Source organism: Eleutherodactylus coqui, chromosome 3 (assembly GCF_035609145.1).
Source record: "Eleutherodactylus coqui strain aEleCoq1 chromosome 3, aEleCoq1.hap1, whole genome shotgun sequence".
In the NCBI taxonomy this organism is placed as follows: Eukaryota; Metazoa; Chordata; class Amphibia; order Anura; family Eleutherodactylidae; genus Eleutherodactylus; species Eleutherodactylus coqui.
The window spans coordinates 206,610,355-206,637,086 of NC_089839.1; the positions used below are offsets into that span (position 1 = coordinate 206,610,355).

Here is a 26,732-nt window from a genome sequence, read left to right on the forward strand (position 1 = left end):
GTTCTATTTTACCGCGGATAGCCGCAACATAGAGCCCATTGTGCTCCATGGTCGCGGATATACCCGCTGCCCATACGCAACTACGTTGTGTACGGGCTGCGGGTACCAGTGTCATCGCTAAGCGACGGTGCGGGAAATACAAACAAAAAAAAGGTGTACTGTGCATGACCGCCTGTGTGAGTAGGCAGTTATGCGCAGTACATTACGTGGCCGTACGCAGGGGGTCACAGCCGGACTCACAGATGGGATCCGCTGCGGGCCTCCGCAAGCAGATTCCGCCTACGACTGCGTGAGCCCGGCGTTATTCAGACCGCTACCTGTAATCCGTAATTTACAAGAAGCCCCGGGAACGCTCGCCTTCATGCAGTTCCAGGAGCAGCTTGTTGAGCGCCTTCTATGTGAGACCGCCGCACCTCAGCAAGCTTACGGAGACTCACGGAACGCCACTTTTTACACAGAATACCCGCCACTGAGGTCATGAAATACCCCCAAAAAGCGGAGGAGGAGGGGGGATACATGGTTTTATTGCCCCATGGGCCCATTCCAACCAGCCTCCGTAATTACCCCTATCTTCGGAAATACCACACAGTTCACATTATTACTTTTATCTAAGATTTGCGAACGCCAAAAAGGGCGCGGAGTGGGGGAAAATTTTTAGGGAGTCAATTTTTATTCCGTACAAATAAGCAATGGGGCCTGGAATTTATTCAGTTGTGCCCTGAAATGCAACGGGTGTTCCCTCCTTTATAGGCCTTGCCATGCGTCCTGTAAGTAGATGAGGGCCACAATGGGTATGTTTCTGAACACGGGATAAACGGGGGTATCCATTTGGGGGTAAACGTCTTCATTCCTATGTACACTGTACAAAAAAACAGTTTTTAAATTTAAAAAATTGCCAAAAAAATTGAAAATCGTAACTTTTTCCTTCTGCTTTGCTTAGATTCATTCAAATACTGTGGGGTCAAAATACGCAGTACACCCCTAGATGAATTTATTAAGGGGTCTAGTTTTTAAAATGGCGTCATTTGAGGGGGTTCTTTATAGTTTTGGCCGCTCAATGGCTCTATAAGTGGGCAATTGGGCCTGGAATTTATTCAGTTGTACCCTGAAATACCAACGGGTATTCCTTTCATTGTAGGCCTAGCCATGTGTCCTGTAAGTCTATTAGGGCCACAATGGGTATGTTTCTGAACACGGGACAAACAGAGGTATCCATTTTGGGGCGAAAGTCTTCATTTATATGTGTGCTGTACAAAAAAAACTGTTTTTAAATTGACGCAATAGCCCACAAAATCGTAATTTTTTCTTACTGCTTCGCTTAGATCTATTCAAAAATTGTAGGGTTAAAATACACAGTACACCCCTAGATAAATTCTTTAAGGGGTCTAGTTTTCAAAATGGGGTCATTTGTGGGGGTTCTATATGGTTTTGGGCGCTCAAGAACTCTACAAGTGGGCAATGGGGCCTAAAAGGACTTCAAGCAAAATCTATGTTCTGAAAGCCACTGACTACTCCTTTCATTTTGGGCTCCATTGTGCATCCAGACATAAGATTAGGGCCACAATGGGTATGTCTCTGAACACGGGACAAACAGGGGTATCCATTTTTGGGTGCAAGTCTTCATTCATATGTGTGCTGTACAAAGAAAGCTGTTTTTAAAATGACAGAATTGCCAAAAAAACGAAAATCACAATTTTTTCCTTTTGCTTGGCTTGAATTCATTCAAAAACTGTGGGGTCAAAATATGCAGTACACCCCTAGATAAATTCCTTAAGGGGTCTAGTTTTCAAAATGGGGTCATTTGTGGGTTTTTTTTATGGTTTTGGGCGCTCAAGAACTCTACATGTGTGCTATGGGGCCTAAAAGGACTTCAAGCAAAATTTCTGTTTTGAAAGACACTGACTACTCCTTTCATTTTGGGCCCCGTTGTGGAATCAGATATAACATTAGGGCTACAATGGGTATATTTCTGAACACGGGAGAAATAGGGGGATCCATTTTGGGGTGTAAATCCTCATTTTCATGTAAACTATAGAAAAAAAAAATATGTCTTTAAAATGATAGATTTCCAAAAATATGAAATTTTACTTTTTCTCCTCTAAATTGAATTAATTCCTGAAAAAAAACTGTGGGGTCAAAATACTCATGACACCCCTCAGTGAATACACTAAGGGGTGTAGTTTTTAAAATGGGGTCATTTGTGGGGGTATCTATTATTCTGACACTCATGAGCCTTTCCAATCTTGGCTTGGTGTAGGAAAACAAAGTGCTAAAAAGTAATGTTAAATTTGTATGTCTCCTAAATGGTTAAAAAAAAAAACGAAAGTTGCTCCAATGTGCGCCCAAAATAAAGTAAACGGGTGGAAATATAAATCTTAGCAAAAATTTCTATATTATGTTTCCACATATTTAAGATATTGCAGTTGGAAATGTGAAAAAATGATGATTTTTTTCAAAATTTTCCCAATTTTGGCGCTTTTAATAAATAAACACAAGTTATATCGGACTATTTTCACCACCCAAATGAAGTACAACATGTGGCGAAAAAACAATGTCAGAATCGCTTGGATATGCAAAACCTTTCTGGTGTTTTTCCATGTTAAAGTGACACGTCAGATTTGCAGAATTTGGCCTGGTCATTAAGGCGCAAACAGGCTTGGTCACTAAGGGGTTAAGATGTTATCAATTTAGCAGAAATATGCCAATACTTTGATGGAGCAGGAGGCCATGAAGTCACTCTCCAGTTTTGCCATGAAAAGGTTGGCATATTACGGTGCCATTTTACTGCCCATGGCAGTTCCGATGAGTAGCAGGGATATCTCTTTACTATAGATGAGTGAGTATACTCGCTAAAGGCAATTGCTCGAGCGAGCATTGCCTTTAGCGAGCATCTCCCCCGCTCGAGACTAAAGGTTCGGGTGCCGGCAGCGGGCACGGAGCTGCGGGGGAGAGCGGGGCGGAACGGAGGGGAGATCTCTCTCTCCCTCTCTCCCTCCTGCTGACAGCCGCTACTCACCGCTCCCCCGCACCGGCACCCGAACCTACAGTCTCGAGCGGGGGAGATACTCGCTAAAGGCAATGCTCGCTCGAGCAATTGCCTTTAGCGAGTATACTCGCTCATCTCTACTCTTTACCAAAGCAGAAATAGTTGTGTGAGGATGAATCTTGTGAGTTGTAACACTGACTCAGAGGCAACCCCATTGGCCTCAAGGTGCGCCTGGCAGGCGGTCAGTCCATCTTTGTGCTGGAATCTAAGGATTCCATATGCATGGTGGCCAGGATGGCGCCATCGGGGAGGGGACCTATGTTTGATAGTTTGTTCAGTAGGTCCGTGCTCTCCTGCAAGTAGCTGGTTGTATTTCTCTACAAGTGGTTGTAAGACACCTTCTACCAATCTATCTTATTAAACTTGAGGAAGAACCTTAAGTAGTTCTGAAAGCTCTCCATATCATCTCTTGTTGTTAGCCAGTACAAAGTATCATATCTACAAGATTACTTAGTTTCTCTTACTGAGAACAATCACACTTTAGACTAACAATGGTGACAGTACTATAACTCTCGTCCTTACTATAAGGACGAGCTCACACGACTGTAATTCGCGGTGGCCACCCGCAAGAGGCATGTACGCGACACATAATGACATTATGAATCTGCTGCGTGCCACCCATCGCCATATACTATCTTGGCATGTATGGTCATGCAACATGGCCACCTGTGGGAGATTGTTACAGCATGTCCTGCGCAAAACCCATGCGTGGAATACACTATACCAACACTGTTGTGTGAGCCCAGCCTAATTCTTATCAGAAGGGGTAATTATCGTGCACTCCTAACCATGATAACTGGATGGTCAGAATTCCCCTGATCCAAGGTTCACAGGAAGAGTTGAGAACTTACGGCAGATTGTTACCTGTAAGGGCTCACTCACACGGCCGTGTGTTTCGCGTATTATGAGCGTATTTTTAACATGCGTAATACATGGTGCGAAGAATGCATTCATTTCTCTTGTGCTTGAAAAAAAAAAACGCATTTCCTATTTTGATGCGTACTATGAGTGTAATACACACCAATATAGGTAATCAGGATTTAACACATGCAGGGAGAGCAATCACACTGTGCAATGACAGCGTCAGAAGATCCAAAAATACTGTTGTGGGCACCACAGAAATACATATACGATGGCAGGGTGCTGATATTGTGCGCAACGGCGTAGAATAGAAGAAAACAACATAAAATACCAAGAGCACACCCAAAAAGGAAAAAATCATTTTATTAAAAATCAAGACACAAAAAAAAATAAAAACATCTAAAATCCATGATACAAAAAGCACACCTGTAATGGCCATATGATAAAGGGCAAAACCCACTGGAAAATGAGCCATCCTCCCAGGCTTGTACTGACACATAGTAGTTGTTACACGCCTATTCATTACTATACTCCCTAATAGTGCACCATTATTGAAGGTCACTGAGCTTTTTTTATATTATAGTTTGCTCTAAATTACTCTTTTCCACATTTGTGCAGGAAATTCCTTTGGTTTTTGATACACACACTGCGTTCCACGATGGCCGTGTCATAATGTATCTTGTTACCTTTGCTGATTTGCATTACTATGGGCTACTTGCCTTGCCATGACTCTATTTGTCTCCCTCATAAGGATGTCCGTTCCGCCCACCGCTGTGGACGTTTGCAGTTTCGGACACACATTGGGGGTAATAGGCTGAACTGGATGGACATGTGTCTTTTTCAGCCTTACATCCTAAGTTACTATCTTAGCAGGTGATACCCATCTATCTTGGATAGTGATACGTGTGGGAACACTTTTTCTCTGAAGTCCTCAGATGCATTTTGTTGATTCGGGCTCCTTGGCAGCATCTCCAACTTTGGGGGTTTTGGTAAGATATGATCTAATGTATTGGATGCCATATTATAAGACCGTCTTTTCATTTTAGATGTATTATTCATTGCACTTTACCTTATGGATTAGAGGTGTTCCCATCTTTGTATATATGTGTATATATATTTATATTTATGAATTGTTATTTGATCGCAGTATTTATTATATCAGTGTGAGATTTCATGGTATATTTTTCTAGGAATAGGATCCTCCGCTGTGAATATTGTTCATTCTATGTCTAATTGTGACAGGCTGCAGTGGGTTTTGCCCTTTATCATATGGCTGTTACAGGTGTGCTTTTTGCATCATGGATTTTAGATGTTGTTTTGTGTCCCGATATTTCTTTAAATTACTGTTATTTTCTCATTTTTGGATGTGTGCATAGGATTTTGTGTTGCTTTTCTCTCCTTTGCTTCACAATGAAAGCATCACAGAACTAGATTTGCCTCACTGTGCCTAATATTATCACACTAGTGCAAAAATATTCAGATTTTCGAAAGCATGTTAGGAAATACAGAGACCTCACATATGATGTCACCAGCGGAGAACACCAAACCATGTGTCCCATTATATACATAGGGGCCTCTAGAGCACGTCAAACTCAATGCCTGCTGGCTGACTCTGGCCCCATGATTTTATGTGGAGCTTGATAAGGTCCGGATACAGAAATATCGTCTCTCTGCTTTCTCCAGAGGACGCAACCAGCACTTGGCAGAGGGGGTGATGCCAGCACAAGGAGCACATCTTGGATTCTGAGCTCTGGCACACACTTCCACACTGCTCTGTTCTTCAGCTCACAAGTGGTGGCACAGCTCTGCCAACCTATCCCGGGCACCCTAGCCACCCTCCAAGGTAGGAAGCTCACTCACTGCTGAAGAGGTGGAAGGGGAGAAACCTCATCAGACTGCATAGAGCTGCACATCCATGGGAAGGAGTAGTTACAGTTAGGGCTCATTCACATAAACATATGCAATTTCAGTCCATTAAATCTGCAGCGTTGGCACAGAACAAAACTTGGCGTATTCACTGCGTATTTGGACATTCTTGCATTTTTTGTGGATATATTCACTGTTTTTCACATACGCAAAAAAAATGCAAAATGGTCCCATAGATTTCTCATGCTAATACAATACTCATGTATTGTGTACGTTCACTGTGTATTTACACGATCCCATTGACTTCAATGGGCAATTTTGGTTCATAATACAAATCAAAATAGGATATGTAGATATTAACTCAATGGGAATTAAGTGTTCGTATTACCCATGTAATATGGAGCAGAAAGACGCCTGTGTGAATGAGTCCTTATAAACGTCCCTTTGAAGGCAATCAGAATGCTGATGTGGCCCTCAATGAAAATGCGTTTGACACCCCTGATATATAGGGAAATTAGGGGGCGTCCATATGAGGTTATAGTCCCTAGAGGCCACTAGAGGGCATGAATGTGCAGTCATATACAGAAAGGTTGCTAGAGGTTGTGAACGTAATGTTACATACACAATGGCCACTAGAGGGCGTGCATATGTAGTGCTACATACCTGGAGACACTAGAGGGGGTGCTTATGACATTATATCCTCAGGGGCCACTAGAGGGTGTGCATGTCCAGTTATATACTGAAAGGCCACTTGCATGTAATGTTACATATACAGGGCCACTAGAGGACATAATGTTGCTTACACAGAGGCCACAAGAGGGCGTGCATGAGATGTGAGATAGGTCTTGCGCATACAGGTGTTGATGTGTAACATGATCGTACATCACAGTAATCGCAGGCGGCGTTCTCAGGGCGGTAAACTTTATTTTCATATAACAACCATCTGAAGGAAAAAAAATATCACAACAGAAACAGTGAATCGTATTTACACATAAACCGGACGGCACGCTGTGTGCGAGGGACATGCGGACACCGTATATACAAACACACACCCTGCAGGAAGCGGAGCATCAAAGACACAACACAGCACCGCCGGAGGCCTACAATATGAAGACAAATAACGAGGGTGCGCCCAGTCCCGTCTGATGGTGACAGAGGTGGGGGCAGGGTTACCGTTCCTCGCTACCCTCGTAGACATCAAGAGGTGAAACCTGGGGGCAGGAATCACCAAGCGGTGACAGGGCGGACAGGCCAGAATGTGCCCAGAGTCTGGGGCAGGAGCAAGAGACAAGCTGGAGATAACACAGATGACTGGAAGGAGCTCGGGGCGGGAGGAGCCGAGGAGCTGACGCTTCATCACTATCATACATGCAGGAACTCGAAATACTGAAGTCTAGCACTGATACCCAATACACAGACCTCTCCGCCTCACGTACACAGCGACCCCCATATACCAACCTCACGCTCCTAACACACAGATATACACACTGCCCCCATATACCAACTGCACACTCCTAATACACAGGTATACACGCTGCCCCCCATATACTAATCCCACACTCCTAACACACAGGCATACACACTGTCCCCCATATACCAACCCCACACTCCTAACACACAGGTATACACGCTGCCCCCCATATACCAACCCCACACTCCTAACACACAGATATACACGCTGCCCCCCATATACTAACCCCACACTCCTAACACACAGGTATACACACTGTCCCCCATATACCAGCCCCACACTCCTAACACACAGGTATACACGCTGTCCCCCATATACCAACCCCACACTCCTAACACACAGGTATACACGCTGCCCCCCATATACCAACCCCACACTCCTAACACACAGATATACACGCTGCCCCCCATATACCAACCCCACACTCCTAACACACAGGTATACACGCTGACCCACATATACCAAACCCACACTCCTAACACACAGGTATACACACACTGACCCCCATATACCAACCCCACACTCCTAATACAGGTATAAACACACGGACCCCTTATCCATACATGCCCCCTTACTCATACATCACTTCACAGTACTGACCCCCAACACTTCACATACACTGACTCATTACCCATAGACCACCCCATACAGTGATCAGTCACTCACCGTACATGCTTACACAAAGCTCTAGACACATGGACCTCCGTACACTAACTGCACTGTTCCCTCCTGCCCCATGCACGCTCCCCACAGACCCACCCTTGCCCCCCAGACTCCTCCACTGCAGTCCATGACTACGGTTTTCCCATATTGTGATCCCATCCGACCCGTGCCGCCTGCTCTTTGGACATGTGGCAGTTCCTCCTGGACCTCCGTAGCCGGTCGTGCTCTAAATTTCCCTCATCGTGCTCCCCGCTGGGCGATCGGGGTGGAGTGACCCCACTGGGGGCTGAGAGGCTTCGACAAGGTTGGACTTTGGGAGCTTCCAGCCCATTTGGGTCAGATAGGCTGTACCGCACAGGGGGGTAGTGCTGGAAACATCCGCTCTGCTGATCCTCAGTCCGGGAGTCTGTGCTGGGCGTTACATCAGGACAGCCGGGGAAGGTGCCCTCACTCAGGGAAGAAACACCACTGCTGGCGCTGCCCGAGAGCGGAGAGTTACTCCCGTCAAGACAAGACTGGGGGCTGGTGGGCGAGGCCGGGATCGTGTGCAGGGGGCTCTGCGGAGAAAGAACATAATGTGTAGTCACATGGCCTCATACAATAATGTACACTGTACATCCGCCACTATCTTACGAGACCAAGAGTTCATCCTGAGCCCCCTGGTTCATTAACTGACTGACACTGAAGCAGCCAGAGCAGAACGAAGAGGTAGATGGATGCAATGTAATCTACATAACAGGCTTATATATCATGTAGGAAAGCCAGGTAATGTAATAATAGTACCTTGCGTAGAGATCTGCTGGGTAACGCTGGACCCCCATCACCCACTGAGGGGTGAAATGCATCAAAGTGCAGAGAGTAATGGCCTGTGAAAAGACAAATTCAGGTATTAACGGCACTGTGACATTATCCTCCAGAGCTGTATTCACTATTCTGCTGGTGGAGTCACTGTGTACATACATTACTTATCCTGTACTGATCCTGAGTTACATCCTTATTATACTCCAGAGCTGCACTCACTATGCTACTGGTGGAGTCACTGTGTACATACATTACTTATCCTGTACTGATTCCGAGTTACATCCTTATTATACTCCAGAGCTGCACTCACTATTCTGCTGGTGGAGTCACTATGTCTATACATTACTTATCCTGTACTGATCCTGAGTCACATCCTGTATTATACTCCAGAGCTGCACTCACTATTCTGCTCGTGGAGTCACTGTGTACATACATTACTTATCCTGTACTGATCCTGAGTTACATTCTGTAATTATACCCCAGAGCTGCACTTACTATTCTGCTGGTGGAGTCACTGTGTACATACATTACTTATCCTGTACTGATCCTGAGTTACATCCTTATTATACTCCAGAGCTGCACTTGCTATTCTGCTGGTGGAGTCACTGTATACATACCCTGCGTCAGGCCTCTGGTGGTTGGTGTCAGGACGCTTCCGACATGAGAAGTGAGAAAAGGAAGAGACTCCCTGGTTCCACTGTCCAAACTCCAACTGCTGGGAGCTGCTAGCACTGTGACAATGCATCAGAGTGGCCAGAGGAGGCGCCAGTGACATGTCCAGGAGGCAAGAAGCACATAAAAGGCATAAAAGACAGGATTAGAAATGATGACAAGAAGACTAGAAAATACAAAGCACAAATCCACAACTGAATTATATATACAGCAAGAATAGCCTTTATTGGTCATATCTCCCACTCCCAATGAAGCTCCACCCACTGGGTATTACATATGCAATCAGCGCTCCTGCATATTTAACACTCAGTCACAAGACCCGTCAGCCATCTTTCCTATGACATGTGTAGTAAGTGGTGGGTAACGTCTTCACCTTTCTCCGCTACAGAGAGATTGGGGTCACTGCACGGCTTGCACGGTCCGAGGACCTGCTGGAACAGAGCTCGGGGGTAGACGCAACGCTGAAAGACCACCAGCAAAGGAAGAAAAGAAAGACATGAAGAAGAGAATACGGCCAACACAAAAGTTCCCTCCACCCACCCAGCTGCATTGCATTTTGGGACGAGTAGCGTTTTCTATACCAGACTAAATGTAAAGTACCTGGTATAAACACTACATATCCCAAAATGCACTACAGCCGAGCATGCACAGCATAGATGCTAATCTAGAAGGTGACAGGAGTGAGTTGCTGCCACCTGAAAGCTAATAGAAAAGCAGCAGAATTGTGAGTTCTGCTCTGGATACTAATGGAGTAAGAAATGATGAGATGGGATGACTCCTAGAACCTAATCTATCTACATGACGGCATTAACTCTTACCTGTCCGCTGTCTGTGCCTGTCTGATACAAGGCGCTAGTGGGCCGGTCCCGCGGAGCAGGAAGCAGCATCACCAGGTCACGTGAATGTCTGTACTTATCTGGGAGGGAGGGGGAGCCTACAGAGGGGGAAATACTGCTGTTACCACCCTATACCCCACATGATATGGGCGGCCATGCTCAGCGGCTTCCATTACCTCGTGTGCTGGAGGGAGCAGAGTTGATAAGCTGTGATGGTGCAGAGTGGGTGGAGCTGAGGCTGGAGGAGGAGGGGCTTGTGTACGATGAGGATAATGCGGAAACATTGGTGATGGATCCAGCGTGGAGGGAATGTGGGAGGAGCATCTGCAATAAAGTAGAGAGTCCAGATTATAGACTGCGGAGTCATCGCCTGTCACTGACATCTGCCCTAGACAGTCACCTGCATGCTGTACGGATCCTCTGTCTCGCTGTCCACAGCGGTGGGCGTGGTTCCGGTGTCACTGGAGGCGTGCGACGAGAGAGAGGATGAGGAATGGCGGACAGAACTCAGGACAACTAGGGGGCTGAGGAGGAAACACGGGAGAGTCACACACAGAAACAAATAGGAGGGCGTCTAATATATCACTCTGTGTCATATAAACATCTTTTAATTTGCTGTCACTTCCACTGCTCTCGGTGTGCAATCTTTTCATCCTTAGTGCCGGCTCCCCCTCCTGTACTCTCCCTGCGTGCAGGCTCCCCCTCCTCTACTCTCCCTGCGTGCAGGCTCCCCCTCCTCTACTCTCCCTGCGTGCAGGCTCCCCCTCCTCTACTCTCCCTGCGTGCAGGCTCCCCCTCCTCTACTCTCCCTGCGTGCAGGCTCCCCCTCCTCTACTCTCCCTGCGTGCAGGCTCCCCCTCCTCTACTCTCCCTGCGTGCAGGCTCCCCCTCCTCTACTCTCCCTGCGTGCAGGCTCCCCCTCCTCTACTCTCCCTGCGTGCAGGCTCCCCCTCCTCTACTCTCCCTCCGTGCAGGCTCCTGCACTCTTGTGCAGTAAATGTGTGCAGTCAGTATTCAGTCTCTCCCAGCCTTACGCGCCCTGTGCGCAGTCGCTCCCTCCCTTACTGTGCGCAGTCGCTCCCTCCCTTACTGTGCGCAGTCGCTCCCTCCCTTACTGTGCGCAGTCGCTCCCTCCCTTACTGTGCGCAGTCGCTCCCTCCCTTACTGTGCGCAGTCGCTCCCTCCCTTACTGTGCGCAGTCGCTCCCTCCCTTACTGTGCGCAGTCGCTCCCTCCCTTACTGTGCGCAGTCGCTCCCTCCCTTACTGTGCGCAGTCGCTCCCTCCCTTACTGTGCGCAGTCGCTCCCTCCCTTACTGTGCGCAGTCGCTCCCTCCCTTACTGTGCGCAGTCGCTCCCTCCCTTACTGTGCGCAGTCTCTTCCTCCCTTACTGTGCGCAGTCTCTTCCTCCAGTGTGAGTTATAGCCCCATTAGTTACCTGTGTCGGTGCAGCATCCTCATGCTGTCATTATTTAATGCCCCGTGTGATAATAAGATGTTGCTGCGCGGTAACGGCGGACAAGATGGGTTCATTTTCTCCAGCATGGGAAACTCCTGCAGAAACAGAAGATGTTTTAATGGCGGATTATTATAGTCTGCCTGTCACATATGGTATATACAGGCTTCATCCATTAAGTGGTGCACAGAATGTGTGGAAGTGAGTGGGTTCCATATATACAGTTAAGATAAGCGGAGGATTATTATAGCTATATACGGGGAATGGGCTATCTATATACAGTTTCAGTGAGCAGAGGATTATTATATCCTTCTCTCTTTACCTGGTACAGACTGGTGCGCATCACCTGGAACTGATCCACCAGCTTCTTGTGAAGAGGCCTCATCTCTGGGTGAACACAGCGCTCATGTACAGCCAGACCCACTCCCAGGACATGCACCTGAGGGACAGAAGACCCCCATCCATCATGGTCACAAGATTAAATACATCAGCATCCTGCATTCTGCAAACTGAACACTAGGGGGCAGCATTGTCATTCAGCCACAGGTTGCAGTCTTCTGCATTAGATGGATGATCCTGAGAGCTGCACAGTATAATCAGGGCTGAATGGAGGCGGACGCTCCGTACCTGCTCCAGCATGAGCTCCTTCAACTGACTGATCTTGTCGGCATCCTCAGGGTGTTGCGTGATGTAATCCTTATCAAAGAATGCCTGCCAGGAAGACAAGAGACAGTGAGAGGGGCACGGAGTGACGGAAAAGAAGGGATTAGGAGAGGGGGGAGGGATACATCAACAGGGACATCCACAGGGAGGAATATATAGGGACCAATAGAAAGACATTCAGAAGGGTCTACAGAGGAACATATAGAGAAGGCCTACAGACATACAGGGATAATTCGCAGTCTCTCACCTCTTGGTATCGGGTGATCCCCCCATTCACAGCAGCGTCGATGACTCCATTCAGACACATGCTGAGGAGGTTGATGTTCCCATGCAGATTGTGGTGCTGATACTGCGTGATGAGCGCTCGCAGCTCCTGAGTCTTGTTCCCCAAAACCTGCAGAGCGTTCTCCAGGGGGCTGACCTCCACCTGCAGAGCCACATTATTATACATCTGATGTGTGATTATCCCCACCTCCACCTGCAGAGCCACATTATTATACATCTGATGTGTGATTATCCCCACCTCCACCTGCAGAGCCAGATTATTATACATCTGATATGTGATTATCCCCACCTCCCCCTGCAGAGCCACATTATTATACATCTGATGTGTGATTATCCCCACCTCCCCCTGCAGAGCCACATTATTATACATCTGATGTGTGATTATCCCCACCTCCCCCTGCAGAGCCACATTATTATACATCTGATGTGTGATTATCCCCACCTCCACCGCCACATTATTATACATCTGATGTGTGATTATCCCCACTTCCCCCTACAGAGCCACATTATTATACATCTGATGTGTGATTATCCCCACCTCCACCTGCAGAGCCACATTATTATACATCTGATGTGTGATTATCCCCACCTCCACCTGCAGAGCCACATTATTATACATCTGATGTGTGATTATCCCCACCTCCACTTGCAGAACCCACACTGATTTTTATACATCAAATCTGTTATCCACCTTCTTTCACCTGCAGAGCCCACAGTGACCACTATATATCAGACATGTAATATGCCCTCACTTGCAGAGCCTACACTGATTATTATACATCGGAAGTACAATCATCCCTCATTCCCACCGGAGAGCCACACTGATTATCATATCTGAAGTGTGATATCCCCATGCTTCCACTTGCAGAGCCAACATTGATTATTATACATCTAATCAGTTATCATCCCTCTTCCTTCATCTGCAAAGCCCACACTGATTCCAGGACCACTACATATCAGACATATGATATCCCCCCACCTCCACCTGCAAAATCCACACTGATTATTATGCATCTGGCCTGTTTTCATCCCCCTCCCTTCGCGTGCAGAGCCCACAGATTATAGGACCACTATATATCAGACATATGATATCCCCCCACCTCAACCTGCAGAACCCACACTGATTTTTATACATCAAATCTGTTATCATCCCCATTCTTTCACATGCAGAACCCACAGTGACCACTATATATCAGACATGTAATATCCCCCCCCCCTCACTTGCAGAGCCTACACAGATTATTATACATTTGAAGTACAATCATCCCTCATTCCCACCAGAGAGCCACACTGATTATCATATATCTGAAGTGTGATATCCCCATGCTTCCGCTTGCAGAGCCGACATTGATTATTATACATCTGATCTGCTATCATACCCCTCCCTTCACGTGCAGAGCCCACAGATTATAGGACCACTATATATCAGACATATGATATCCCCCACCTCCACCTGCAGAACCCAGCTGATTTCTATACATCAGATCTGTTTTCACCCCCCACCCCTACAGGTTGCGCTGATCATTTACCAGCTCTCTCTTCTGCACTTCAAACCAACAGGAGATTCCCGGGAGGCTATGAGACAGTGTGAGGGTGCTGCGCTCTATCCATAGACTCTGAAGGTGAGAGATTAGACAGTCAGGTACTGGTTGAGACCCGGACAACCTTCCACAGGTTCGTCACATCACCCACCTTAAACTCATTGTCTTTGTCCCGGGCTCCGCGGTGGAAAGGTCGGTCGTAGCGAAACCTGCGGACGTTGTTTACTCTGTAGAAGCTTTTTATCCTCTCAGGGACCTGGTCCATGTTTAACACTCTTGGGGTGTCAGGTAGAGGGGTGACTGCATAAATCTGCAGGTCTGAGTGTAAGAGTCAAAGAAAAACCCAACAAAGCATCATGGAAGACCCCAACACTGCAAGTACACAGCTATGACCTGCACTAACACACTGTAACAAACCCAGCAGCTATATGAGCAGCGCTAGAGCAGGACATGTTCTCAACAGATGTAAGCAACTGCTGTTTCCATTCACTGACAGTCAGAGCTGTAAGGATTGGAAACACACAGGTAGTTACATTATATTTTACATTAGTCCTGGTATTTTCAGTGTTAGGCATGGTCATATAACACCCCCCCCTCGTGTATAAAGCCACGTGTAGGATACACTGAGAGTCGCTCTGCAGGATCGTGTCATCGGGATGGTTGAGATGTTGCATTGCAATGGCCTGCGGGAACTCGCTGAGCATCCTCTGCTGAAAGGCCTCCAGACGCTCGTAATCGTGACCTCGGCACACAAACTCTTTATTCTGCAGATAACAGAAAAAGGACGCCGTCGGTGAAGACAGCACACAAGTGGTGATCATTCAAGAGACGATCGTAAAGTGAAATAGGGGTGGTGTATTTTGGGGGGGGGGGGCAGCGCAGATGGGGCCATACACATGGGGGAAGCTTGGGAGTACATGGGAGTGATGTGTAGCTGGGGCCGAGCAAATGGAACATGGGATGTGAGGGAAGTCAGGGAGTACATGGGAGTGCTGTGTAGCTGGGGCCGAGCAAATGGAACATGAGATGTGAGGGAAGTCAGGGAGTACATGGGAGTGATGTGTAGCTGGGGCCAAGCACATGGAACATGAGTCGTGGGGGAAGCCTGGGAGTATATGGGAGTGCTGTGTAGCTGGGGCCGAGCAAATGGAACATGAGATGTGAGGGAAGTCAGGGAGTGCTGTGTAGCTGGGGCCAAGCACATGGAACATGAGATGTGGGGGGAAGCCTGGAAGTATATGGGAGTGATGTGTAGCTGGGGCCAAGCACATGAAACATGAGTCGTGGGGGAAGCCTGGGAGTATATGGGAGTGATGTGTAGCTGGGGCTAAGCACATGGAACATGAGTCGTGGGGGAAGCCTGGGAGTACATGGGAGTGATGTGTAGCTGGGGCCGAGCACATGGAATGAAGGACATGTGGGGTTGGGAGGAATTTACCCGCAAGAAAAACGGAAACTTCTTCCCATAAAAGCCCACTCTGAAGAACTCAGGCTCCAGTCTCTGTTGGTCCATTATATGGTCGTAGTAAGAGGCCTCCATTTTCTGCAAGAGAGAAGGAAAAGAAGAGGTTGGGGGACAGAACACATTTACCCCGCAAATATGGGGGAGCTGCAAGGTGAACATCCAGAACGAATGGAGTGGTGGTCACACATACTCTGTTGCTCCATTTATTTCAAAGGGATCACCTAGACTATCTCTGGAGGTCCAATGGAAATTAATAGAGTTGCGATGCACATGCTCAATCAACACATCATTCATGCAGGGATGCAGGGGCCTTTGGGACTCCCATTCTCAGGATCAGTAGGGTTCCTGGGAGATGGACCCCCCATGAACAGATAATTATTCCCTATTTTGTGGATAAGGAGTAACTTTCAATCCTGGCACAACTCTTTTAATGCACATCATGTATCCTAACAATGGTGGCCCCCGATGTAGAGTGCGATCCTGGACACAGCTAAAGGGGGATCCCACCCCATTCAGAGGACTCACCAGTATCCAACTTAAGCTCTGGTAATCATACAGCTTCTCGTACTGAGCTGCCAGCTCCCTGCACAGAGGAATCCCGTACTCCCAGCACTGAAGGTAGGGGAGAGGAAAGTCAGATGCATTAATACCGGAGCAGGAGGAAAGAAAAAGGTCAACTGTTACATATGACTAACATGTCATGTATATGTTGTCTCTGCCGTCCTGTATGCCAGTGTTCCCCAACTCCAGTCCTCAGGGACCGCCAACAGGTCATGTTTTCTGGATTTCCTTAGTATTGCACAGGTGATGTAATTATTGTCGGTGCCTCAGACATTGCTACAGGTGTTCTTACTATAGGATATCCTGAAAACATGACCTGTTGGTGGTCCCTAAGGACTGGAGTTGGGGACCCCTCCTGTACGCGCTCGCCTCTGGCACACGCCCTCCTGTACGCGCTCGCCTCTGGCACACGCCCTCCTGTACGCGCTCGCCTCTGGCACACGCCCTCCTGTACGCGCTCGCCTCTGGCACACGCCCTCCTGTACGCGCTCGCCTCTGGCACACGCCCTCCTGTACGCGCTCGCCTCTGGCACACGCCCTCCTGTACGCGCTCGCCTCTGGCACACGCCGTCCTGTACGCGCTCGCCTCTGGCACACGCCGTCCTGTACGCGCTCGCCTCTGGCACACGCCGTCCTGTACGCGCTCGCCTCTGGCACACGCTGTCTTGTACGCGCTCGCCTCTGGCACACGCCGTCTTGTACGCGCTCGCCTCTGGCACACGCCGTCTTGTACGTGCTCGCCTCTGGCACACGCCGTCCTCTATGCCTTATTTCTGTTATCCGCAACCACCACAGAGCCTGACAACACTGATGTATGCTGCAGCATTTCTCAATAGTATAATTTTTTCCCTCATTTTACAGCCAGTAGGTGTCGCTGTCCAGGAAGTGATCTGCTTCTCAGATGCCTCCCACAGACATCAAATACTGCAACAGTCACACCTGCCGCCTGAAAGTGGGAATTGAACCTTACAAACAGCAGGAACGAAGCGAGTAGTCACAGTCACTGAACTGTTCTATTAGCTATTGCTTACTTTCCCCTTGTTGAAGTAATGTATGATTTTGCGGCTCAGACTTTCTTTCCGCTGCCACTCGTTCTGGGCAGGATAATGAAGGAACTCCCGTAGGGAGCGATCTTCCCACTGCAGCGTCTCCCAGTACAGGAGCAGAGTAAACGCAGCTTCTGAAAAGGAAAAGCACATGAATGTTCAATGGATGTGTGTCCCATCACAGGTAGTGGCACTCTGGGATCACAGAGTTTGGCCACATGCACAGGGGCGGGTCGGATTCCGCATGTGGAATCCCACAGAGGAATCCGGCCCTAGCAGCAGTGGCGACCGTGCGTACCCGCTTTCTTTCTCGGTACTCTAGCACTGTGGATGGTCCGCACGACAAACATGTACAGTACAGATTTTTTTTAAACTCCTACTTTTCCAGCTTCATCGCTAATCCATTATGGAAGGGCCAGGGATCGGACGGCTTCCATTGGGTTCACTGGAAGCCATCCGCACAGAATTCACGCAAAAATAAGGCATGCTGTGATTCCGCTCATGTGTGAAGAATCCCTTTTCCATAGCATAATCTGGGCGGTATTTGTTGCAGTATCCGGAGGCGGACACCCGCTCCAGATTCTGCAAAGCAAATCCGCCCTGTGCATTCACCCTTTCTGTCTTCCCCTTGTGGTGGGGTACCTGTATAGCTCTCGGCCTGTAGATGTAAGTCGCAGAGCTTATGGATGTATCTGATGTACATCTCCTCCTTATTGATCTCAGATTTGTAGAAATTCTGTGTAGGGAAGAAGATCAGAGGGTTAAATCTCCTGTTGTCACATCATCGGAGGCGCTGCTGTAGGAGGAAACCGCACCGCTCACCATCAGATTCACCGTGCAGCCGATCTTCTTATTCTCAGTCTCTTCACCTTTCATGCAGTCTCTGCAAGGTAATACGAAGTGGTTATGCTATAGACAATGAAAGAGAAAGTAAAGGTGCACCTACTCCAGTCACATCCAAAGCTGCATTAAACATTCCATTAAGACTTGATACTCGACGTAAATACAAATTCTTAGGGTGACATTATATGGTCGGGTGAAGCTAACACACTACATCAATTGCAATGCAATACAGCAGAGGACTGGTATGGAGTGTGCCAAAAAGAGAGCTAACACCGAAAAAATCAATGAATGCAGCTCTGGATGCGACTGGAGTATAACACCTGTAAGAACTCATTGCACCTGTAGTCCAGCAGTCTCTCCATGAGGCGCGTCACTGACGTCACGAAAGAGGCACCCGGCTCTCTCCACGTCTCCTGCTCGATCTTCTCCAGCAAACTGTGGGGCGATAGAAAAAAAGAACAAACCATTTATGACTCTGAAATCTGAAACCGAAATACATAGAAATGGGGGAACACAGATAGAGACGCATGATGACTGGAGAGGAAGAATACACACAAACACACTCCTGTGATCCGACATCCAATAATCTGGCACAGAAAGCCACAGCAGGAGCAGGGAAGCAATGAGCCGATTCTGTCACACATCACAGAGATGCACAATAAAGTATACAGAACAGAGTGCACTTACCTTGGATATGGACCAAACAGCTGAGAGCTGCTCCGGCAGCGGGGGTTGGGACAAATACAAACATATCACAATGTGTCGCAATATACTGCCCCCTAAAGTACTGCAATAAAACATGCCTACAGAATAAGTGCATGCATCCTCTGCTGGAGAACTAGTAGTCCCAGAAGCACTTACAAGGCTGTACTAAGGATACAAAACAGAGTGAGAATAACTGCTGTAGTCTGTAAACTATTATTAAAGGGGTCTTTCAGGGCTTTGAAGTGAACCTCCAGTTAAGGGCGCCTACCCACTTGTGTTGCCGATTTTCACGCGTGAAAAACGCGGCGTTTTCTGCGCGTTTTTTGCAGCCCTCCATTGACAATCATGGGTCTAAAAGGTGCATTTACACTGAAAGATGATCGCTCAAAAATCGTTAAAATGACAGTTTTGAGCGATCATCTTTGCATAACTCTTAAGTAGCTAATTAGCTACCTAAACAGTTAAATGCAGGCAGACCAGGACACTGCTGATAACTCAGAGAACAGCAGCTGCTTTGTTCTCAGAGCTTTCGGCTGGTATCTCGCTGGGAAGTCAGGGTGGGATACCAGCTGAAAGAATGCTATCAGCGCCGCACGCTGAGAAAATCAGAGTGCGGCGCTGATAACAGTCATTGGTGATTTCTATCTTGCAAGAAATCAGTGATGAACGAATAGTGCACGATGGCCACATGTTTAGACACAACGCTTATCGCTCAAAATCTGATATTGATCACCCATCCCCAGTCTAGATTATCATTATCTAAGTCCTGGAAGACCCCTTTAGGAAAAATGATTTGCCACCTGATGATTAGTACAGATCTAAGAACACCTTTGGCGCTGACAAGATATTTCTATCCTCATCATTCCCGCTGTCTGTTAGTGACAATTTTCTCCTTTATAGCCAAAAACTAATTCCATTCTATTTCTGCTCACGGCTGAGGGTTTGTTACAGTGTATCCAGTCTAGACTGATACAGGTTATCTGCACTGATACAATGTAACAAACTATTAGGACAGGAGAGGGATTTGTGCTGCTGATGTGTTTACCTCACTGACGATTATATGGTCTGAATACAAATGTAACAAACCCTCGGGTGTGAGAGCTGTTAGGCCAGGAGGGCTTTACAGCAAGCAGAGATCTTGAAAATGAAGATAGTAAAACACAAAGTACAGTAGAGGACTGCAGAACTTTTAATACTTCCAGACAACTGGACCGTCCCTTTCACACAGGTATGTTTCCTGCCTGTATTATGTCTGTACTGTTTATGGACATAATACAGACAGCGTAAACCCCATTGAGTTTCATTTGTGTATTCAGACATGCATTTTTTTACACATGTAAAAAAATAATAAAATCGCAGCATGTCCTGTTTTGGTCCTTATCACAAACCTAAATTGACCATTAAAGTCTATGGGATTGCATTAAAAAAACAGCAGGTATGCAGTTGCATGCATCTTCACTGCGCGTTTATGCATGTTGGCAGGAGAAAGTGGGTAAAAAAATGACATCAATTGGGCCCTCCTTTTTATTGTACATACGTGGATGCAACACGCATGTAAAAAAAAATGCATACGCACCAAAAATGCACTAAATACACATGAAGTGAAGACTGTGCGATTTTTCATGCAGTAGAATTGCATATGCCCGTATGAATGTGCCCTTAGGATAAGTTCACATGGCACAATTCACCCCAGAATTTTCCGCATGAATTCCACCTCTAAAAAAACACGACAAAATCTGAGTTTTTCTTCTGCAGCTTTTGCTGCTGATTCACACACAGATTTAGGGCTGTTTCAGACGACCGTATATCGGCCGGGTATTCACGCCGGCCGATATACGGCATCTCTGCAGGGGGAGGAGGCTAGAAGAGTCGGGAGCAGTGCTCTGAGCTCCCGCCCCCTCTCTGCCCCCTCTTCGCCCCTCTGCACTATTTGCAATGAGAGGAGGTGGGACGGGGGCGGGTCTAAGTTCTGGGAACTAGCTCCCCCCCTGTCCAGCCTCCCCTCATTGAAAATAGTGCAGAGGGGTGGAGAGGGGGCGGGAGCTCAGAGCACTGCTCCTGACTCTTCCAGCCTCCTCCCCCTGCAGACAGAGGCGCCGTATATCGGCCGGCGTGAATACCCAGGCCGATATACGGTCGTCTGAAACAGCCCTTAGCCCTGTAAATGGGTAAAATCTGCGTGTGGAATTCTAGCATGGGAACTCGAGTTTCCGTGTCATGAAGTGACATGTCATTTCTTCAAGATGAGCAGAAAAGGGTTGAAATTCTGCACGCGGATTTTGCCAAATGACGGGGCTAAATCGGCGTACGGATCTGCAGCAGGAAGACGCGGCTCTTGCTGTGCTTTATAGAGGTGGAATTTATGCGCAGAATCGTGTGAGCAAACCCTTAGGCCTCATGTCCACGGGGAAAATAAGATCCGCTGCAGATTCTCCATGTAGAATCTGCAGCGGGTCCCTCCTGCCCCGCGGACATGAGCGCTGAAAATAAGAATTTAAAAGCATTTACCTATCCGGCGCGGGCGGAGAAGGTCAGCTGTTCCTCACGGCCGGATCTTCATTTTCGGCCGGCGGATGAATTCCTGACGCCGGCGGCACGTCGCCGGCACGTCGTCGACGTGCCGCGCGCATGCGCCGGGCACATCCGCCGAGCCGAAGCAAGGGAGATGCGGCCGTGAGGAAGAGCAGAGCTTCGCGGCCCGCTGCGGGTGAGTAAATGCTTTTAATTCCTATTTTAGGTCTCCCGCGGATCCGGACGGCTTCCATAGGCTTCAATAGAAGCCCGCGGGAGCCGACCCCGCGGGAGACCCGCACGAAAATGGAGCATGGTCCAGATTTTTTCATGCTCCATTTTTTTTAAAATCACTTTTATTGACCATCCGCGGGTATTTATCTACCCGCGGGTGGTCAATGCATCCCTATGGGGTGCGGATCCGCGCGCGGGAGATCCGCTGCGGATTTTAAATCTCATTTTGCCCGTGGACATGAGCCCTTAGGGTATTTGCATATAATGAAATCCAACACGGATTTTTCAGCGTGGATTGCGCCTCTAAAAACAAAGAATTATGCAGCTCAGCTTTGTATTTCTGCTGTTTCCCATGTGGATTTAGCTTTGCGAATCGGTAAAATCCGTGTGTAGGTTTTCTAACACAATTCCATGTGGATTGGGGTTAAGAAGTGAAATGCCACTTTTTATTGTGGATCCGCATGGAATCGCATTGGGAATCCCACACACGGATTTTGCCCATTAACAGTAGATTTCTGCTGCGGTTTTTGGAGGCAGAATTCACAAGTTAAAATCTGCGTTGTATTCCGCCATGTGCCCATACCCCCCACCTCCCCCTCCTGTGCTGATACCACCACTCTGGCTTACAGGAGACTGAAGAGTTCTCGATAATTTTCGTCGCCTTTCCCTTCGGACACCAGGGAGTCCAGTTTATCAATGAGCTCCGCCTCCACCTGAGGAAATGCATAGTAGGAATAATTAGATAAAAGGCAAAATTCATATCCGTCACATGAGTCTGTAAGATATGATACTATGGAGCTCAGCGCAAACAGCATATTTCATCACACACACTGCGCCATTCTATTTTCTGTCTAAAAATGGAGTGTGAACTACAATCACCCGATACACTAGTGTGGTCAACAATGGTGACCATCTACGGCCCAACTGATGCAGGATTTGGGTCCGCCTCTCACCTGTTTGAAGTTCCCATTGCGCCGCTGTTCACAGTCCATCATATCATGAAAAATGGGGATCATGATGTTGCGCACCTCAGGCTGCGGGACCAGCGACACCCCTAGGAAGGGTCCGATCATGCCTGGTATGAAGTGGTATTTGTGCTCTCCTAGAAAGCAGGGAGAGGAGGATATAAGACAGGGAGCAGGAGACGGGTGACAGCCGAGGAGACGACCCCAGAAGTCACTTACCCAGGTTCTGCCACATGTTAAACAGCTCGTATGTCATCATGACCCGCATATCACCGTACCTGGAGAGCAGAGCAGCGTAAGGGTTAATAATCATCACAGACACATTCTGAACCAGTCCTACTCACAGCTGAGGGTTTGTTATAATGTATCAATCCAATGCAACAGTACAAATGTCTCTCCTCTCCTGGACTGAAACTCTTAGGGCTTGGTCACATCAGTGTTTTGATTTCGGTTTTGAACCAACCCGTTTTTTTTAAATAGAACAGATCGCATGATGGAATTTGACCGTAAATAAACGGACACCAGTTTCCATTTTTTTGTAATGGATCTATTATACAGAAAAAAAGAAAACAGTTTCTATCAGTTTGTCTGTTTGCTTCCATTAACATCAGTTTTTAATGGATCAGTTTTTTATTCTTTTGTCTTTCTAATGCTCATTTAACCCCATAAGGACATTTGGTGATGAGGACACAACAACTTTTGGGGGAATTTCATCTCCACTTTTCAAAAGCCATGACTTTTTTATTTTTCCGTCTACACGGCCGTATAAGGTTTGGTTTTTGCCTTGTGGACTATCATTATTATTGGTACCATTTTTGTGTGGATATAATGTGTTGTAAAACTTTTATAATTTTTTTTGAGAGCAGGGAGAGAAAAGACAACAATTCTGCCGTTGTTTGTTTTTTTAGAACGTTAATCATGCAGCACAAATGACACAATACATTTTTTCTGTGGGTCAGTATGATTACAACTATATGAAAAAATATTATAATTTTTTTTAGGTTTTCCACTTTTGCACAATAAAAATACCTTTTTTAGGATGCATTCAGATGACCGTATATCGGCTGGGTATTCACGCCGGCCGATATACGGCGCCTCTCTCTACAGGGGAAGGAGGCTGGAAGAGCCGGGAGCAGGGCTCTGAGCTCCCGCCCTTCTCTGCCTCCTCTCCACCCCCCTGCACTATTTTCAATGAGGAGAGGCGGGACGGGGCGGGGCTAATTCCTGAAACTTAGCCCCTCCCCCGTACCGCCTTCTCTCATTGCAAATAGTGCAGAGGGGCGGAGAGGAGGCAGAGAGGGGGCGGGAGCTTAGAGCCCTGCTCCCGGCTCTTCCAGCTTCCTCCCTCTGCAGAGAGGGACGCCGTATATCAGCCGGCGTGAATAGCCGGCCGATATACGGTCGTCTGAATGCTCCCTTAAAATTATAATTATTTTTATTTGGCTGGATTCAAAGTCCCATAACTTTTTATTTTTCCCATGGACAGAGCTCTGTGAGGTCTTGTTTTTTGCGTGATGAGCTATAGCTTTTATTTGTACCATTTTGGGGTACATATGTCTTTTTTGATCACTTCTATTGATTTTTTTTGTGAGGTAAACGGACAATAAGCATTTCACGTATGTTTTTTTTTTACGGTTTTTGCTGCGCAGGATAAATAGTGTTCTCAAATTATAGTACAGTTCATTACAAACACGATGAAACCAAATATGTGGGGTTTTTCTTAATTTTTTTACTTTTGTATACAATTAGGGGAAATTGAGCAAAAAATTGTTTTTTTTTGTTTGTTTTTACATATTTATTTTTCTTATACTCTTTATGCTCCTATAGGGGACCTGAACCATAGCAGCTATGATACAGCATTGCAGGACTTATGTCCTGCAATGCCTTATCGCTTGAAATAGCGATTATAGGCAATGGCAAACCAGGATGCCAGTATCTGGCATCCTGTTATCATGGCAACTTCTTGGCCCTCCCTAAATTCACAGAGGGAGCGCCCTCCCTCTGTGAGCCCTTTACATCCTGTGATCTACAAGATGGGGGTCGCTGTCCTAATGTACCCCCACTGTTACAGCGGGAGTCGGCTTTCAGTAACAGCCGGCTCCCACTGCGGGATAGTGCGGGCTTACCTCTCTAATCTCGCACCATCCAAAGGATGTAAGTCCTCTTGCGTTAGGTACCCCACAGCCAGGACCTAAACTTTCGTCCACTAGCATTAAGGTGTTAAAAATGGATCTATTAGAAGGACATCAAAAACAGAACCAAACTGAAGCCTTTTCTCCAGTTCCGTCTTCCATTGGCTATAATGTAAAATGGATCAGTTTGATTTCAGTTTCTAATAAGAAATAATAGCACAGACTGCTGCGCTACGGTTTTTGTGAAAAAAACCCCCAAACAACTGAAACCAAATGGAGCGGAATTGAACTGAATGTAACTGAAGCTCAGAAAATCTAATTAAAATTGATGGGACTTAAAATGAAACAATTTTTCCCATTTTCTAGCTGCTCTGATGGAAATGAAAAAACTGTGATGTTAAAGAGGCCCTTACCTGCACTGATACATTTTGACAAACCCTTGTCTGTGGCAAGGGATGTAAATTAAGCCAAAATTACCCAAAAATCCAATCCGAGCAAAGGTAGCATAAAGTCAGACAAAAGTGGTTGGATATGCACCAAATTTATCATTCAGTGTAACATATCTGACCATTGGTCTAAGTCTAATCTGTCTGACTATTACTCAGGATTAATGAATCCATCCCAGTGCTTCACGTTCTCAGTATTTTCTGTGGGGGGGGGGGGGGGGGGGGGGGAGGCACTTACTTATCTAGGATCCTCCTTCGCTTCCCTGTTGCAAAGTTCTCTAGCTGCAGACTGGGCTGGTTAATGAACAGGACTGCTAGGCTGAAATAGGAGTTCCACACCTAAAAGGCAAATGACAGCAAATTCGTAAGGAGGGCCCCCTGTAAGCACTACAATATTATAGGGGCTCTATAACGCGGGAGGGGGAAACTTACCTTAAAATCAAAATCCTCTTCACAGAAGTTCTTGTGCACAGCGGGGGACACGTACTGAACGGTCGTCACAATGATGCTGGAAGAAAACAGTGGGAATAAGGACCAGTGACACTTTATTTTACAACTGCTGGGATTAAAAGGGGTTTTATCAGTCTTATGTAAATATCGTACAATGAAAAGTTCAGAAACATTCACTGACAGTAAGCAGAGTTCTTGGCAATGCTTGGTTTATTAGGTAGTTGCAGGGGTATATTACACCTGATGACATCACTAGCTGCTCCCCCGTACACCGGGCTGTAACACGGCTGATGACATCACACACTACTCACCTGTACAATGGGATATATTACATCTGATGACATTACCTGCTGCTCCCCTGTACACTGGGCTATATAACACCTGATGACATCCCCCTTTGCTCCCTTGTATACGGGTCTATACTACACCTGATGAAATCACCCTCTGCTCCCCTGTACACTAGGCTATATCACATCTGGTGTCATGACCCTCTGCTCCCGTGTATACTAGGCTATACTAACCCTGATGACATCACCCTCTACTCCCCTGTACACTGGACTATATTACACCCCATGACATCATCCTCTGCTCCCTTGTATACTGGGCTATACTAACCCTGATGACATCACCCTCTGCTCCCTTGTATACTGGGCTATACTAATCCTGATGACATCACCCTCTGCTCCCCTGTACACTGGACTATATTACACCTGATGACATCACCCTCTGCTCCCTTGTATACTGGGCTATACTAACCCTGATGACCTCACCCTCTGCTCCCCTGTACACTGGGCTATACTAACCTTGATGACATCACCCTCTGCTCCCCTGTACACTGGGCTATACTAACCTTGATGACATCACCCTCTGCTCCCCTGTACACTGGGCTATATTACACCTGATGACATCACCCTCTGCTCCCCTGTACACTGGGCTATATTACACCTGATGACAACACCCTCTGCTCCCTCATACACTGGACTATATTACACCTGATGACATCACCCTCTGCTCCCTCATACACTGGACTATATTACACCTGATGACATCACCCTCTGCTCCCTCATACACTGGACTATATTACACCTGATGACATCACCCTCTGCTCCCTCATACACTGGACTATATTACACCTGATGACATCACCCTCTGCTCCCCTATACACTGGACTATATTACACCTGGTGACATCACCCTCTGCTCCCCTATACACTG

General features: G+C 47.1%; 1 protein-coding gene across 1 annotated transcript in view; it reads right to left on the minus strand.

Annotated features, from left to right (window-relative positions):
• Positions 1-7,427: 7,427 nt before the first annotated feature.
• Positions 7,428-26,732, minus strand: part of DOCK3 (dedicator of cytokinesis 3) — a 126,281-nt gene continuing 106,976 nt past the window's right edge. Inside the window, exons 29-54 of the mRNA XM_066596896.1 lie at positions 25,501-25,576; positions 25,307-25,407; positions 22,710-22,768; positions 22,479-22,627; positions 22,153-22,238; positions 18,763-18,789; positions 18,415-18,510; positions 18,055-18,115; positions 17,875-17,968; positions 17,218-17,366; positions 16,151-16,237; positions 15,599-15,703; positions 14,783-14,924; positions 14,312-14,478; positions 14,149-14,235; positions 12,582-12,761; positions 12,299-12,382; positions 11,994-12,110; positions 11,654-11,769; positions 10,617-10,740; positions 10,393-10,540; positions 10,199-10,314; positions 9,754-9,841; positions 9,326-9,439; positions 8,691-8,773; positions 7,428-8,464 (exon numbers count right to left, since the gene is read on the minus strand). Coding sequence (XP_066452993.1) covers positions 8,039-8,464; positions 8,691-8,773; positions 9,326-9,439; positions 9,754-9,841; positions 10,199-10,314; positions 10,393-10,540; positions 10,617-10,740; positions 11,654-11,769; positions 11,994-12,110; positions 12,299-12,382; positions 12,582-12,761; positions 14,149-14,235; positions 14,312-14,478; positions 14,783-14,924; positions 15,599-15,703; positions 16,151-16,237; positions 17,218-17,366; positions 17,875-17,968; positions 18,055-18,115; positions 18,415-18,510; positions 18,763-18,789; positions 22,153-22,238; positions 22,479-22,627; positions 22,710-22,768; positions 25,307-25,407; positions 25,501-25,576 — 3,082 coding nt within the window. The 3' untranslated portion in view covers positions 7,428-8,038. The remainder of the gene's footprint in view (positions 8,465-8,690; positions 8,774-9,325; positions 9,440-9,753; positions 9,842-10,198; positions 10,315-10,392; positions 10,541-10,616; positions 10,741-11,653; positions 11,770-11,993; positions 12,111-12,298; positions 12,383-12,581; positions 12,762-14,148; positions 14,236-14,311; positions 14,479-14,782; positions 14,925-15,598; positions 15,704-16,150; positions 16,238-17,217; positions 17,367-17,874; positions 17,969-18,054; positions 18,116-18,414; positions 18,511-18,762; positions 18,790-22,152; positions 22,239-22,478; positions 22,628-22,709; positions 22,769-25,306; positions 25,408-25,500; positions 25,577-26,732) is intronic.